This window comes from Athene noctua, chromosome 6 (assembly GCF_965140245.1).
Source record: "Athene noctua chromosome 6, bAthNoc1.hap1.1, whole genome shotgun sequence".
NCBI lineage: Eukaryota > Metazoa > Chordata > Aves > Strigiformes > Strigidae > Athene > Athene noctua.
In genome coordinates this window covers 13,925,730-13,940,838 of record NC_134042.1, presented here as the reverse complement: position 1 = coordinate 13,940,838, position 15,109 = coordinate 13,925,730, and the positions used below count along the sequence as shown (strand labels likewise).

Here is a 15,109-nt window from a genome sequence, read left to right as displayed (position 1 = left end):
CAATAAATAAGTTGCTGCATCACTTGCTATACATAAAAGAGTTTAACGTTTTTCTCTTTGCAGTTAAGTTACCAGCTTAAAGTGGGCATCATGTACTGCAAAGCTGGGCAGAGCACAGAAGAGGAAATGTATAATAATGAATCAGCAGGTCCAGCCTTTGAAGAGTTTCTTCAGCTCTTGGGAGAACGAGTTCGACTCAAGGGATTTGAAAAGTATCGTGCTCAGCTGGATACAAAGAGTAAGGCTTTTTCAATTTTATCTTTTTTTCCACTTAAGTGAACCAAATGCATCATATAGTTGCTAACCGACTTTTTATAGAGTTTTTAAAAATAACCTCTTTGCTGTAGGAATACAGTTGCTTAATACTAGAATTGAAAGCAGAGAAAGTATGTAATTTGACCTGTACCTATATGGTCTTTCAACTCTGATAATGATTGGATTTTTGTACTAATTCGATACGAAATTGTCACTAAAGCTGCAACAAGAAACCAGTAACTGTGACTGTTATTGGCGTTTCAAATCCATCATCAGTGTGTTGTCTAAAGAGTAATCAATACACTTGGCATGCCCTAATTTTTTTTAATGGTATGGTATCACAAAAAATGTTTTGAGAGCCCATCTATAGCTCCACCTTGGCAAGTTGATCTATTGCTTTCCTGGTGTGTCTGTTGCATGTAGTTTTTCTTCTAGGCGGTTTTGTCTTACTCCTGCTATCAAATGTATTCCTCTCTCTGTGATTTTTCTTTTGAGTTATGGAAATTAAACTGGATTTGGCAGTTTTATTATCAGCTTTAACTGTAAAACATATTGCAACAAAAATGCAATGGGAAGATGATCTTGGGCAACAGTATCTGTAAAAGAAACTCCCTGCCTTTGGAATCAAGCATGTGAAATACCTGTTTATCAGCTAGTACATGCTATACTCAATTTTTAAATTAATTATTTATAAAAAAATACTCAGGGGAAAATTTTGGCCTTTGAGTATTTGAATTAACCAGTTCCTATGGAAATCTTTTGCTATTTTGCTCATTTGCAGCAAAGGAAATTAAATGAGGAGTTGATTCATGAAAGCTGAAAGGCATTCATCAGCTTCTGTGCAGCAAAAACTGCTCATGGTCCTGGGTCTTCTACCACAAGTACAGTAACTTGATATGCTTTAGTGCTCCACCATTCTGCCTTGTGTCCTTAGTTCTTACAGGCATCACGTTGCGATCTCTTCAGGCTGTTCTTGATCAGCCTAATCATCTCTCCTCAGAGGGTTACACAACTTCCTGTGGTTTTAAACCTAAATTAATGCCTATTTCACACACATTTACCACTGAGCATGCTTTCTTTTAGTTGCAATACTTATATTCCCTATTTATTCTCTGGAGTGCATCTACATGTTGCTGTTATGTCTCCTCTGTGCTTTTGTGATATTACCCTTAATAAAATGAACCTCTCTTACTGGTAAGGGAGGCATGGATTTCCGGGCTCCCCCCAGTGTCCCCCAGTTACCAGTATTACCTGGTAACCTTCCTCTGCATTCATCCAAGTTTGAATTCAGTCTCTTTATTTAGCAGCTAAGATTACATGGGTGATTCCAGATGAGATCCAGGCAGTTTCTGGCTGTAATATTTTCTTGCTTTTACTAGAATTATACAATAATTCTCAGGATGGGTTTTCCTTTTCTGCATCTCTGACATTTTATTTTCAGTTAACAAAAATAAGCTAGGTCAAAAATGAAATGGGTATGGAAAACAGCAAATATTTATTATTTCATAACTTCTGGGTTTATACTGTGACCTCCTTGTTACTTTCAATAGTTAAAGTAAAATACTCTCTTCCCTTTCCTTCTGGTTTAGTTGAGACACCTTTCTTGGTGTCAGTCCACACACACTGGTTTCTAGTATATGTAAATGCTGTATGATTAAGAGTTGATTCATCTGCTCAGATATATCCATGAAAGCTATTAAGTTTCTTTAAGTACTTGCTTGAAATTTTCTTATAAACAGCAGAATTTTCCAGTAATGTTTTGAGTTCCTTCTTGTTGCTTCTGACTTGAGGAAATGGTTTTGTTAGGTTTTGATTTTTATGTACTGCAATCTAGCACCTCATGAATGGATATGTGTGTAAACTTCTAGTTGACTGAATCTCTCCAGGTTTTAAGAGTTGGCATCTTGTAATAAAGGTTTTCTACTCTGTGTTGAGAGCTGACCTGTCTTTTTCATGTTGCCCAGTAGATCTACCAGCTCCATTCTGTATCTAAAAATAAAAGACGACTTTACATGAACACTTCACTGTGAGCAGAGAGGAGGGGGAATGCTTTGAGGGGAAACTGCTGCTTTCATGAAGGGTTTCCTACGTTTTCTTTCAGTCAGGGTTTACAAGCTCACATGCGTGGGACCTCATCAGCTAGAACTGCCTAGGAAGTCCTAAGTTGTCTGAAATCTTTCAGATCATGTCTGCAAGCTTACTGAGGAAACACATGACTACACAGCATACATGAGTTCTTAACAAGCAGGTTTAGACAGCAGCAAATGTGAACAATGGCAACAAATTTTTGTGATGGATCTTGATGGTGCTAGGTTTTCCTTTCTGCCAGTGTGCAAAGCCCAGACTGGAAGTGGGGGAAGAGAAGGTGTTTTTTTTGGGGATAACACTAAGCTCTTTGGACAGCTATATTCAGAAACCCTTATTTCATATTCTGCTGGGGGGGGGGGGGGGCGGGGGGAGAGACACCTTGTGGTAGGCAAAATCCTAAAGACCAGAGATTGTTGCAAGAGCTACGTCTTAGAAGTGGGGAATACGTGAACAGCAGAATTCAGAGAGGCAATACGTCTTCAAGAGCTACCCTAAGTAATCGATCAGTCTTCTCTGCCTCAGCCCTAACACAGAAAGGCCTGCAAAGGAGGAGACTGGTTTTTGCTATGACTTAGGTTATGGAGTTTAGTTGAAACGGCTAGGCCTGCAGTTAGAAAGTGAGATTTGCCCTTTTCCAGCTCTATGCTCTTCTGTTTCTAGAAATTACTGTCATGAAATAGTTCTTTCAGTCTCATTACTTGGGAAATTTTCCTGCATAAAAACTCTGTTAAATGTCAGCACAGTTGATTGCAAAGATAATCTTAAAAAGAAATGTCTGTGCATTAACTTGCAAGACGGGTCAGTGTTGTGTGAGTTACTTAGCTAGTTCCTCTCCTTTTGACAATACTTTGCAACCTACGAAAAGCAGATGAATGATGTAAAACACGATGAAAGATTTTCTCAGCATGGAGGGAAGCTGATTTGTATATGTACTCTGGAAATTTTCACAAGATGTTTTTAATTTATGCAAATTTAGAAAACTAAAGTTGCTCTACCAAAAGGCAGTTTCAGAACAGTTGTTGTTCTTAGAAATTTTTTAGAATTAGGGGCCTAATTGGTAAGTATCCATAACAGAGCCAATTTTTAAAAGGAGGAATCTCATGCATCCTATTAACTGAAAGTCTATTTAAGTATATTGGATACTTCAAGGGCTTTAGCTTTGGATCTCTGCCAGTGTCACTGTGGAACAGAGCTGCTACTTTTAAAGTTTTGTTTGTATATTTCTAGAATTACCAGAGGGGAAGCAGTCTATCTCCTGGCAGCTTGGAGACTTTGGATAGGAAATAGAGCTTGAAAATGTCATCTATCTCACAGTTACTAGGAAGCTTATGGGCATCACTTTAACAAACATCACAGTAATCTTTCAATTTACAATGTCAGTCATTTTACTTTATTTTCTAGGTGTAATGTTTGTTTTATTTCCCTCCCCCTCACTTGGTCTTATTTCTCAGTATTTTAAATTGGTAAATGGGATCATCTGGATGATGCATGTTGGTAACCTGGCGTGTGTGTCCAGCAGAGCGGTACTGTAGTTGATGCAGGAAATGAAGGTGATTGATTAATAGGAGTTGTAGGAGTTTAGGAATTATCTATTTGATAAGATTATAAATTTAGCTAATAATGGTAGGTTTCTCTATTAGATGTTTTTACTGCATGACTTTTGGTCAAGACATGAGAATATAAAACCAGCACAGAAGATACTAAGTAGATTAAAAATTTAGGGGATGAATGGACTTCAAATTGACATTTCGTTTAGGGATTGTCAATAAACCCCAGTGCTTGTAATGAAACAATACAGATAGATTACCTTCTTAACGTGTGCTATTTAACATCTTTTAAACCACATTTAAGAATAGACCTACTGTTGGGTATGAGACATTCACTGAGAAACCAATAGATAAAGGGGGTGAGAGGTTCCTTGATTGCCTAAGAAGCAGAACTGGGGATGAGGGAAGTCTGTCTGCATTTTTCAGTATTTGTGTTACACATATACTTTTGTATGTTACAAAATAAAGAATCCTGTCTTCAGAAATGATGTCTGAAAAGGACTTGGATATTAGAGGTTGAACATGAGTGCTTGGTATAATCCTTGCGTATAATGGAAAGGAGAGCAGGTTTGAGAGGTGCTGAATTTGAGCAAATAACTAGAAGAAACTAAAAATAAGCAGGGCCTTCTAACAGCAAAGGTAGATGGGAACAACATTAAGCTCTGAAACTTCTTGTGCCTTTTACTTGTGAGCACTGCTGCAGTTTGTAGCAAAGGCTGTTCCTTCTGCCTCATCACCATTGTGTATTTTTTGTTTTCCTACAATTCCTTGCAACGTGTTTTCCTTTGAAACACTGAGTTAGCTTTCGTACTTATACTGGATTTTATACAGTTTTCTAGTGCAGAGATTTTAAAAGCTGCTGTAGAAGCAGACACACAGTCCTGTGGCTTCAGTGAGGTGAATTTATCAGCAATATGCTGTGGTGTCAGTCACAGTTTTGAGCACTGTTGGTGTTGGAAAAAAACACTTAAATGGAAGTCTGTTAAAACAGTCCTTGTGATGATAGCTGAGAAACACTGGAAGGACAGAAGAATAAGGTGTATTTTTAAAGGTGAATAGTGATGGAAGGCGAAGATCAGATAAAGTCCTCAGCTAACTAACCAAATCAGGTAATGGGACAAGACTGAGAAGGCAGCATTGATGGGTATGCCATAAACCAATGGCAGGAGGGGTGTCTTCAGTGTATTTAGGTGCCAATGAATTTGTGGATCCCTTGGGCCTCTTTTAAATATAAGGAAAACACAGTAGATTGCAGTGCTGGCTTAGAGTTCTGACCCTGAAATGATGGATATATTCCAGTGCACAGTCTTGGATTTTACTGCAGTGGCAGTGATTTGATTTAAAGCAAACACCTGTAATCATTGTGTTGTACTTCAGAAAAAGTATTCTGGACTTCTAAGAAGAAATAAATATGAATGGTGAGAAAGATGCACAGCCTCTAGTGGATATGGACTTGTGTTTGTAGTTGTGTTTGACCAACAGGGATTTAATCTGTGAAGTACTTGAAAATAATTGGTATCATTAAATGTGTCATTTCGGTTGTAGCCTTATTACTTAGTTTGCAGAACCAGTGCTGTTCTGAGAACCCTTTTCTGCCTGAAATGAAATGTATAGGTGGTGTTCTAGCACATTACTTGTGAAATTGTTTTATCCTTTTCCCCTTCCTCCCAACCCCTTTTGGACCCCTTCCCCTGTCTGTCTTCTTACCCACCTCCCTTTCTTTTTGCACCTGCTCCCCCTTTCCAGTTTTTTATAATGTTTTTATATGGTCTATTTATGAAACATTATGTACAAATTAGCATATTTGAAGTTAGACAAGAAAAAGCCAGTAAGGAGTTACACTGATGTTTAGGTGACTTTCAGGTGCATCTGCCTCCTTCAGTGTGGATTGTAATGATCAGGCAGAGGATAGAAGCTGCTGTGAACTGAGTTGCAAGATGAGATGATTCTCTTTCAGCTGTTGTGCAGTTACAATTATTGTTAAAAAGAAAACATTTAGCAGTGAGCTAGTTTTTCATAATGGCAATGTTGAGTGCTGGAAAAGAGAGCCCCATCTCCTTGATACATTAACTGAGATTTCTTTGATTTCTTTGGTAAGATTGTAGAAATATTTTTCTTATTCCCATTTTATTCTATATAGATGATTTAGAAATGCAAATTCTCTGTGCAGCTATAATGTAGAAAACTGACTATTTCATTTTATGGGTGATGTTACCCTTTTTCATTTACAGCAAAGCTACCTCTATTTTATTATTCTAAATTTAACTGAAAACAAAAACTTTTTGTGGAAGTTTATACCCCAAATCTGGGTAAATAAACTGTGTATTTATGTTATTGTAAATGCCTCACAAATTCAGAGCTATTATCTCCTTAGTAACATCGTTTCTCTGCCAATAAAAAATGCCAAGGTGTAGTATTTAACAGCTTTTTAAAATACATTGCTATAAATATCTGGGATTATATAATATACTAGTATGTTTATGTAACTTCAAATAACCAGGATGCTTTTTTTCATATATGAATCTAGTTATTTTTTCATTTCTGCTTGAAAATGGGCTTTCTGCACTGTGGGCAGCAGTTACATTTAATAGAGTATATTCAATATTTCAGCTTCAAATGTGTTACTAAAATTAATGGAACATTTTTCAAGGTATCTTTTTTTTTTTTTTTTTTTTGAGAGAGAGAGAGAGAGAAGGAAAAAGTAAAAACAGAAGTTCCCAATTTGACTGTATTCAAGTGTTGTCTTCAACCAACACTTTGTAAACTTTAATAATATCCCCTCTTCTTTTTTTCTTTCTAAACTTCATAATCCTAGTTTTTATCATTTTCTCTCCACATGGAAGTCTCTCCATCCACGTATAATTATTTTTGTGGCCTGTTTCTGGATCCCTTCTCTTTCTTCTATAACTTTTAAAATAGGGTGGCCAGAACCCCAAACAGGTGAGAGTACCTTTGATTAATATACCAGCATCATAGTGTCATTGTTGTGGGCTTTTTCCATCATCAGCTGTAAGCATGCTAGCATCCTATTTGGGTTTTTGATTGCTCCTCTCCATAAAGCACCTGTTTTAGTGAAGGTTTTATCTGACTTCATCACAGTTCATTTAGAGTTCTCATGTTTAAAAGAACCCATTCGATTCTTTCATATATTGCGGGTTATATGTCCATTGATATTTAATTATGCATGAGATCATGGTTTTCATTCTCAGTATCTTTCTACCTTCTTTTCTGGAGTCCTTTTTGCATTCCTTACAGTTGAGTTTCATTCTGATTAGCCTGAGATACTGAGCGGTGTCTGAAAATTATTTCAGAATTTGTTATCACTTTTCATGCTTAAATAGGCTTTCTTCAGGGTTTTCTGGTATGAATTCCCTATTCCTAAGAAGTTCTTCATGGGGAAAAGTATGCAAAATTACATGTGCCATCTATGTGTCATTTGCTTTGGCAGGTGAATAAACTTTGGGTTTTTACTTGCAGACACTTCATCTAGGTTAAAGGATGATTAGCAAGCCTTGTATTGTCTGATGCTTTTCTCTGATAATAATGAAAATTTGTGTTTAAACTTTTTCTAACTAATGCTTTTATTTTCTCTCTTTTCTTTAACTGAAGCTGATTCAACGGGTACTCACTCTCTATACACAACATACAAGGACTATGAAATCATGTTCCACGTTTCTACTATGTTGCCATATACTCCAAACAACAAGCAACAGGTAAGATGGCTCATGCCTATTTAGAATGGATTTTTCCTCCAGCTCAAAAATAGCTGAACTATTGAATATTTGTGAGAACTTTCACTTGTTACTAGCAAAGACAGCACTTAGAGTCAAAAGTATCAAAAGTAATACTGTCAGGTGGATGAGCAAAGCAGATAGATTGTTGTAGGTACATCATACGTAGATTTTTCTTCACTAGGACAGTTTTCTATTTAATTATGCATTATTTACTGAATCTTCGATGCAAATATACAATAATATTAGTAGCACATCTGTGTTACATAAATAAGAGTTCATGTCTTGATGTCATTTTCAGGCTTCTGCCAGAAAGTCGATTGCACTTTAAGGATTGCATTCAGCAGATTATAATGTGCACAGAGTCAGAGGTGATGAGTGGGTGGTTAATTAGGCACACTGCACAACACAAGAAGACATGAGACAAAATCCCTTTTTTAGTTTTAATTTTTTTGTATTATACTGAAGAGCTGTGTAGGCTGACCTGCTTTGCTACTCTGAAATACCTGGTCTGGTTAAATAAATTACCTGGTCTTGTTAGGGCATCTTGTGCATGATGTGTATGCATTTTACACTAGAAACAATGTTATTTTGTGTTTCTGCAAATAAAGTAGACATTTACTTTAACAATAAAAGATAACACAGCATTCTTTTTAGTTTTCTTTTGTACACTTAATATTACATTACTCTGTAGTTTACCTTTCTTTTTTACTGTTGTCATGGATTTTTATTATCCAGGAAAATCATTATACCATGTCTTAAGGACAATGATGACTATTTTCAACTTGAAATAGAACCTACTTCTGGCTTGTAAAAATGTGTGCAGTGGGGAATGTTTCCTAGCTTCCATGTATCACTAATAACTCTGATACTAGCAGTTTTATTGTTGTTTTTCCTCTTTGTTAAGCTTAACATTTTTCCTAACATCTTCCTGTATGCTACATGTTGAAATGAAATAGCTATGAAAATGAAAATGCCCATGCCTGAAATTCATTAGATTAATAACTAACATTCTGGTACTTGTCATATAAATCCTCAACTGTTTCAGTTTTCAACTTGAAGTATCATTCGGAATAAAAAAATTGAGCAATAGTGGTTTATAATAATGAGAAATAAATAATTGAAAATTGTGGAAAGACTGTGTTTTAACCTCTTTTTTTTTTTGTTTGTTTGGTTTTTTTTTGTTTTTTTTTTTTTGTTTTTTTTTTTTTTTTTGTTTTGTTTTTTTGTTTTTTTTTTGTTAAAGCTTCTGAGAAAACGACATATTGGAAATGATATTGTGACAATAGTTTTCCAGGAGCCTGGAGCACAACCATTCAGCCCAAAGAACATTCGATCCCACTTCCAGCATGTCTTTGTCATTGTAAGAGTGCACGGTCCCTGTACTGACAGCGTTTGTTACAGGTAGCTATTGCTAGTTTCACTGAAAACAGGAAATTTGCGTGCAAAGGGAGATGTCATTCCTCTTTAAATTCTCAGTAGGGAAGCATAATGAAAGATAGGGGATGGGGAGATTTTGGGTCATGTGAATTTAGAACACTACTTTTAAAAGTAAATAGACACACATGAGTATGTAAAGGTAATGCCTAATGAGTGAATTAATGCTGTCAGTATGTGTGTACACACATACATATAAATCAAGTATTTGGGAGTGATTTAAAAATTCCGTTCTTGCTTTCTCTTTATTCTCTTCATTAAAAGTCTGCTAGAAGAGTATTTCTGTTTTGATTCTTATGAATTCCCTTTTTGTTCAGATGATTTGGTCATCCGAGCTTATGTTCCCTTTTTGAAAGTAAGGCAATGAAAAAGTAGGACTAACCTCTCAGAAGCTGAGCTATCTGAAATATTTTGTCTGAAATACCTTCATTTCTTATCTCATTTCAGTCCAACAAAGAAATTTCAGAGAATTATGCAGAAAAAAAAAAATCTTAGTGTGACCTTAAAGTCAATATGATTAAATTAGAAAATGGTAATTGATAATAACATATAGTAAAGAATTGGAAGGTGAGATTCCTATTTAGCATACCTTTTTTTAATCAAATTGAAAGCATATAAAAATGTTTGAGTTACACTTACTTTTATGATCAATGAAACTTTTAACCTTTGTTATATCCTGAACTCTTCGTGTATTTTTACTTTTAAATGTTGACTGATGTCAGCAAACTTTTCTAAAGCTACTTTATTTAAACTATGAAGCGTCAGAGTAATGGATTTAGAGCAGTTATCTTGAAATTGAGGTACCCTTAGAATTAACTTGTGAAATGCAAATGTGCACTTAAGTGTTTCAGTCAAGTGCTTATGTAGAAGAAGAGCTAAGTCTGCAGTGTCTGAGATGGTGTATTCATGGTTTTCAAGTAAGTGTAGTAGGATTTAAAGGATTTTCTGTCCCTGTAAGTTTTTGGTAAAGCTCACACAGCACTTCTGAAACTCATGCGAAACTTTGTACATGTATTAAACTCTCCTGGAGTAGTTGTGTTCGTGTTGATACCTATTTTAAGGCAGCTTATTGATACATTCCACAGCTACATATTTTATGTGGACATAGCCTGTTTCAGCTCTTATTCTGTACAGAAACTGATTTTGAAGTAAAGGGAAAGTAGGAAATATATCCACAAGGGGTACAGATACATTTTTCCATTTGAATTGCATTTTACAAACAAGAGAGAGATCTGATTTTGGTTATTATATTATGACTGCATATTTTCAATTTCTTACTTTTAAAAGGCATGGGAAAGATTTATACTTGTTACACTGTAATAAATTTTAGATGTCTTAGGGTTCTATTTCTGACCTTCAGCCTTCTGAATCGCTTTCATTTTTGAAGTTCACAACTACAAGGGCTGGAACCTTACTGGTTTCTATATTAGTGAATAAAATATGAGAATTTCAGCTATAGTGACGCTCTAGGCTTAAATTTGAAAAGGGGGGGGGGGAAGAACAGATAGGAAAAAAATAGTGTCAGTGTTCACTTTGATAGAGGAGACCACCACAGCATTGTATATTCTGTGCACTGTCTTGAAGATTAAAATCCTTTTTCCTTTTTTGTCTTCTCCATGCAAACACTTGATTTAAATTTCTAGAATTCAATTGTGAAAAGTTTTTCTAGGAAACTTTTCAAAGTAAGTTGGACTTCTTTTTTGTTTTTCATGGAATTATTTGGAACAGTTTCATAGATTCATAATTCTAGACAAAACAGGAAGCCATATAGCATAAAAATGTACTGGAATTTATATTAAAAACTACATAAGAGGAATAAAATCAAGCACTGTCTTGGCCAGTGATTCTTCCTCACAACTAAGATAAACAATATTTCAAAAGTCTGGATTGTATGTCAGCATCGTTCACTTTTTGAAACTTCTCTAGCATATGTTAAAAATCAAATTCTTATCCCTGTGATTCATGATGTTGAAAACCTAATCAAACAAGATGTCACTGGTAATTTTTCATTACATCCAGTAATTGTGTTTAATACTTAGGCTTCTATCTCATAACAACAGGCCCTTCAAGATCATGTCATGGTTCAACCCCAGCTGCCAGCTAGGTACCACACAGCCACTTGCTTACTCCTCCCCCCACCTGAAAACTGAAAAATCCTTGTCTTAAGGGCTACTTACCAATAACTGTAGCATTGGTGTGTTACCAACATTATTCTCACACTAAATCCAAACCACAACACTGTACCAGCTACTAGGAAGAAGATTAACCCTATCCCAGCCGAAACAGTACAGACCACTGAAGATGATCAAGAGTCAGATGGCTGCATCATGAGCACCCCTTGTTGTATACTGTTACATATATTAGCATACATTTGAAGGAAATATGACACTCAATTCTGTCTTTCAATACCAGTTGCCAGAAAATACAATTTTAAAAAAGCAAAACGAATAAAACCAAAACAAACAAAAAAACCCCCCACCCCACCCCCCAAAACTGGAAGATGTGGTTAAGGATTGGGTGACATTTTTTATTTTTACTCTTCCTGTGTGCCCACCTCACTGCACAAAAAAAAAGCTTTACTAGTATTTCTGCAATTTCAGGTATTGATTTGGCGGGGGGGATTTCTCTGGTTATGTTTAAGGATTCAGATGTTAGAACAAAGTGTGAAGATAATAGCAGCCAGTCTTCCAAATGAAACACCACATACATTTCTACTGTGTTCAAGTTCCATCCTATTTTTCTTTATAAAGCTACATTACCGTGATATTTTTGCCAAAATCAGTTAATGCTTTTGCAGATCTAGTTATATGTATGTAGTAAATCATATTTGGACTGTTTGTCACAAAACTGTTGCAGTACAGTTGTCAGTCTCCTCTGAGGGCAGACTGCCAAGTGAATGATACTGGACTGGAATGGCAAATCTTCAGTGATGCCAAACAACTCATCTGCTCTGTATCGAAAGAGAATTGACATGGGAGAATAGCTGAGCTTGTCAGCATTGCCTAAGGCCATCTTATTGTCCAGTCCATCACTTGGTATGGAAACTAAAAGGAGGTGTTGAAAAAGAAAGCATCTATTTCTAATATATGTCTTCATACTTCTAAGAAATTTCTTATTTCTAGTATATTTTGAGTCTACTTCTGTCACTAGCATGTGATATCAGCTAGTGCAGTTTTCGATACAGACATTTAAAACAATCAGTATATGTGTATATATGCATTCAGTCACCATACAATTATTCTTACAGTGAAATTGGCCTTGTGAGGTGACTTTATTGTCTTTACCTTTTTAATGTGTCCATTTAATCTCTATTTCAAGTATTGGTCATACACTTCGCATTGCTTTCAGATGAGCCTTTCAGCTTTAGGTAGCTAAATTATAAGCTAGCCTTTGTGATAATGTGTATTACAAATTTAACAAAATTCAGAACTGCCAGACATGAGTGATTACTTAATCAAAAACCCATGATTTTGCATGTGGAGCTCTTTAAGCTGTGGTACTGAGGATGACTCAAAAATGCCTAGATGCAAAAATAAGTGGCCTTATGTTTATACAGTAAGGGGGACATAATCACATTGGCAACATTAAAATGTAAATATAGGCATATTGCCGAGAAAAAGAGAGAAAAAATGAGGGCTTAAGGAAAAAAGGAAATGTATTTCCTGTATTCAAAACCTGCTGAATTTCCATAATGTGAATCACTTTGCTTCTTCCTTATTCTTTTTTTTTTTTTTTAGTGTGGCTGTGACAAGATCCAGAGATGTACCATCCTTTGGACCACCTATTCCAAAAGGTGTCACATTTCCCAAGTCAAATGTGTTCAGGGACTTCTTGCTAGCCAAAGTCATTAATGCAGAGAATGCTGCTCATAAATCAGAGAAGTTTCGTGCGATGGCCACCAGGACCCGTCAAGAGTACTTGAAAGACTTGGCAGAGAAGAATGTCACCAACACACCTATTGACCCTTCTGGCAAGTTCCCCTTCATCTCGCTTGCTTCAAAAAAGAAAGAAAAGTCCAAGCCTTATCCAGGAGCAGAGATCTATAGTTCTGGTGCTATAGTATGGAGTGTCCATGCAAAAGACTACAGCAAGGGTATGGAAATAGACTGTCTCCTAGGCATCTCTAATGAGTTTGTAGTCCTCATTGAACAGGACACAAAAAGCGTGGTGTTCAATTGCTCCTGTCGAGATGTGATAGGGTGGACTTCAACGGACACAAATATCAAAATATTCTATGAGAGGGGTGAATGTGTTTCTTTGGAGAGCTTCATCAGCAACATTGATGATATCAAAGAGATCGTCAAAAGGCTGGAGGTTAGAATGTGTTCTCTTGTTTGGTTCCCCTTCTTTCTTCTCTCGCCTTGCTGCCAAGTAAGGCTTCAACTTAAGTATGCTTGGGATCCTTAAAACTGTTCTGCTTGTTTATTGTTAAATCTGTAAGGACTTCCCTGCTTTATTTCTCAAAATCCAATATTGCTTTCACTTTTATTAGTTATCAGCCAACTTCAGCTGGTTGTGTGTGTGTCAAAAATATCTCAATATATTAAAAGACAAAAACAAAAAACAGAGCCTTCAGATGCATAAATTGCTCCCACACAGTAACTACAGAAGTGTCACCTTATTTCTTTTCCTCATTTTCCTTCCCTTTCTCTGTTTTATAGGCTTGTTGTATCTTGTTTCAAATGAAGCTGTAATATCTTTGAGACTGATTTATTATGTTGCCAGCAGGGTGCAGTCCCAATCCCTATTGCAACCTTCAGATATTCTCTGAATGCATGTGATAAACTAAAAACACAGTGAATCATGGTATCTGGCTATGAAACATTCTGTCCATGCTCATTTTTAATCCAAGTTATGAAAGTGTGTTATATTTCACTGTCTTTCCTGTATTTTCACAACTGTAGTTGTATAACGACCAGGAAAAAGGGAAAACCAGGCCATATTAAATTGCTCTTGATGGTATTCATGCTCATGCTATGTAGAAGAGTTGGCATAGACCCTAGTTTACTGTGCTTCATAGCAGCATGCCACCGCATTCTGACTGAAAGTAATGTTGCAGTTTACTGAAACAGCTAGAAATGTAGAGTGGTTGTTTGGTTACTAAAGTGCAAAAGATAAAGTAGAGGTGTTGTATAACTCTCATGTGTTTTTCTGTTGTGTGCTGCCATGGATCTTCTGAAATTCCTGTGCTTTCAGTGAAAATTTCAAGGAAGAACTTGGGTAGTCAGACTTTACTGAAAATACTAGTTTGAGTGACAAGACCCATCTCAGCTGATTATGTACCCAGGACTGTTATATATATTCCTTGATCGGGTCCCACCATTGTCTTGGGAGTTGGTTGACTGTACAAAAATGGAGCCCTTAAACCTCCATTAGCACTGACAGTCTCTCTGTGCATTAAATTCTGTCTTCATTTCAATTCACAGCTTGTGACTAAGGGCTGTGAAACAGTGGAGATGACTCTTCGTAGGAATGGTCTGGGTCAGCTTGGTTTCCACGTAAACTATGAAGGCATTGTGGCAGATGTTGAACCCTACGGCTACGCGTGGCAGGCGGGACTGCGACAAGGCAGCCGGCTGGTGGAAATCTGCAAGGTGGCTGTAGCCACTCTGAGCCATGAGCAAATGATTGATCTTCTCAGAACATCAGTAACAGTGAAGGTTGTCATCGTCCCTCCGTATGAGGACTGCACACCACGCAGGTATTGTATAGTAGCAACCTTTGGTCTCAAATTGTATTTTGATTTGTGGGGTCGGGTGGAAAGAAACACCACAGTGTAAGCGTTAACCTCCGAAACCCACGGTATAGTGATAATACAGCATCCAGTACTGTAAGGTGAAAGAGGAGGGCAGGAAAACCTGCCCACATTCAGACTCCAGGCCCCACAAAATATTCACTGAATACCAGAGTTTAATAAAATGTGTGAAGAACCTCATGTACCCTTTAAATTCTATGGAATTTAATGTGGAAATCAAACAACTTTTTGTTGACAGTTGTGTGTTTATGTTACGTCAAGATTAACTGTACATTTCCTTCCCTCCTTTCCCATTT

At 36.5% G+C, this 15,109-nt stretch overlaps 1 protein-coding gene across 3 annotated transcripts in view; it reads left to right on the top strand.

Annotated features, from left to right (window-relative positions):
• Positions 1 to 15,109, top strand: part of SIPA1L1 (signal induced proliferation associated 1 like 1) — a 77,788-nt gene that overhangs the window by 17,172 nt on the left and 45,507 nt on the right. For all 3 annotated transcript variants that reach the window (XM_074909650.1, XM_074909649.1, XM_074909652.1), the window contains exons 4-8: positions 64 to 238; positions 7,500 to 7,603; positions 8,868 to 9,025; positions 12,796 to 13,372; positions 14,485 to 14,759. In XM_074909650.1, coding sequence (XP_074765751.1) covers positions 64 to 238; positions 7,500 to 7,603; positions 8,868 to 9,025; positions 12,796 to 13,372; positions 14,485 to 14,759 — 1,289 coding nt within the window. The remainder of the gene's footprint in view (positions 1 to 63; positions 239 to 7,499; positions 7,604 to 8,867; positions 9,026 to 12,795; positions 13,373 to 14,484; positions 14,760 to 15,109) is intronic.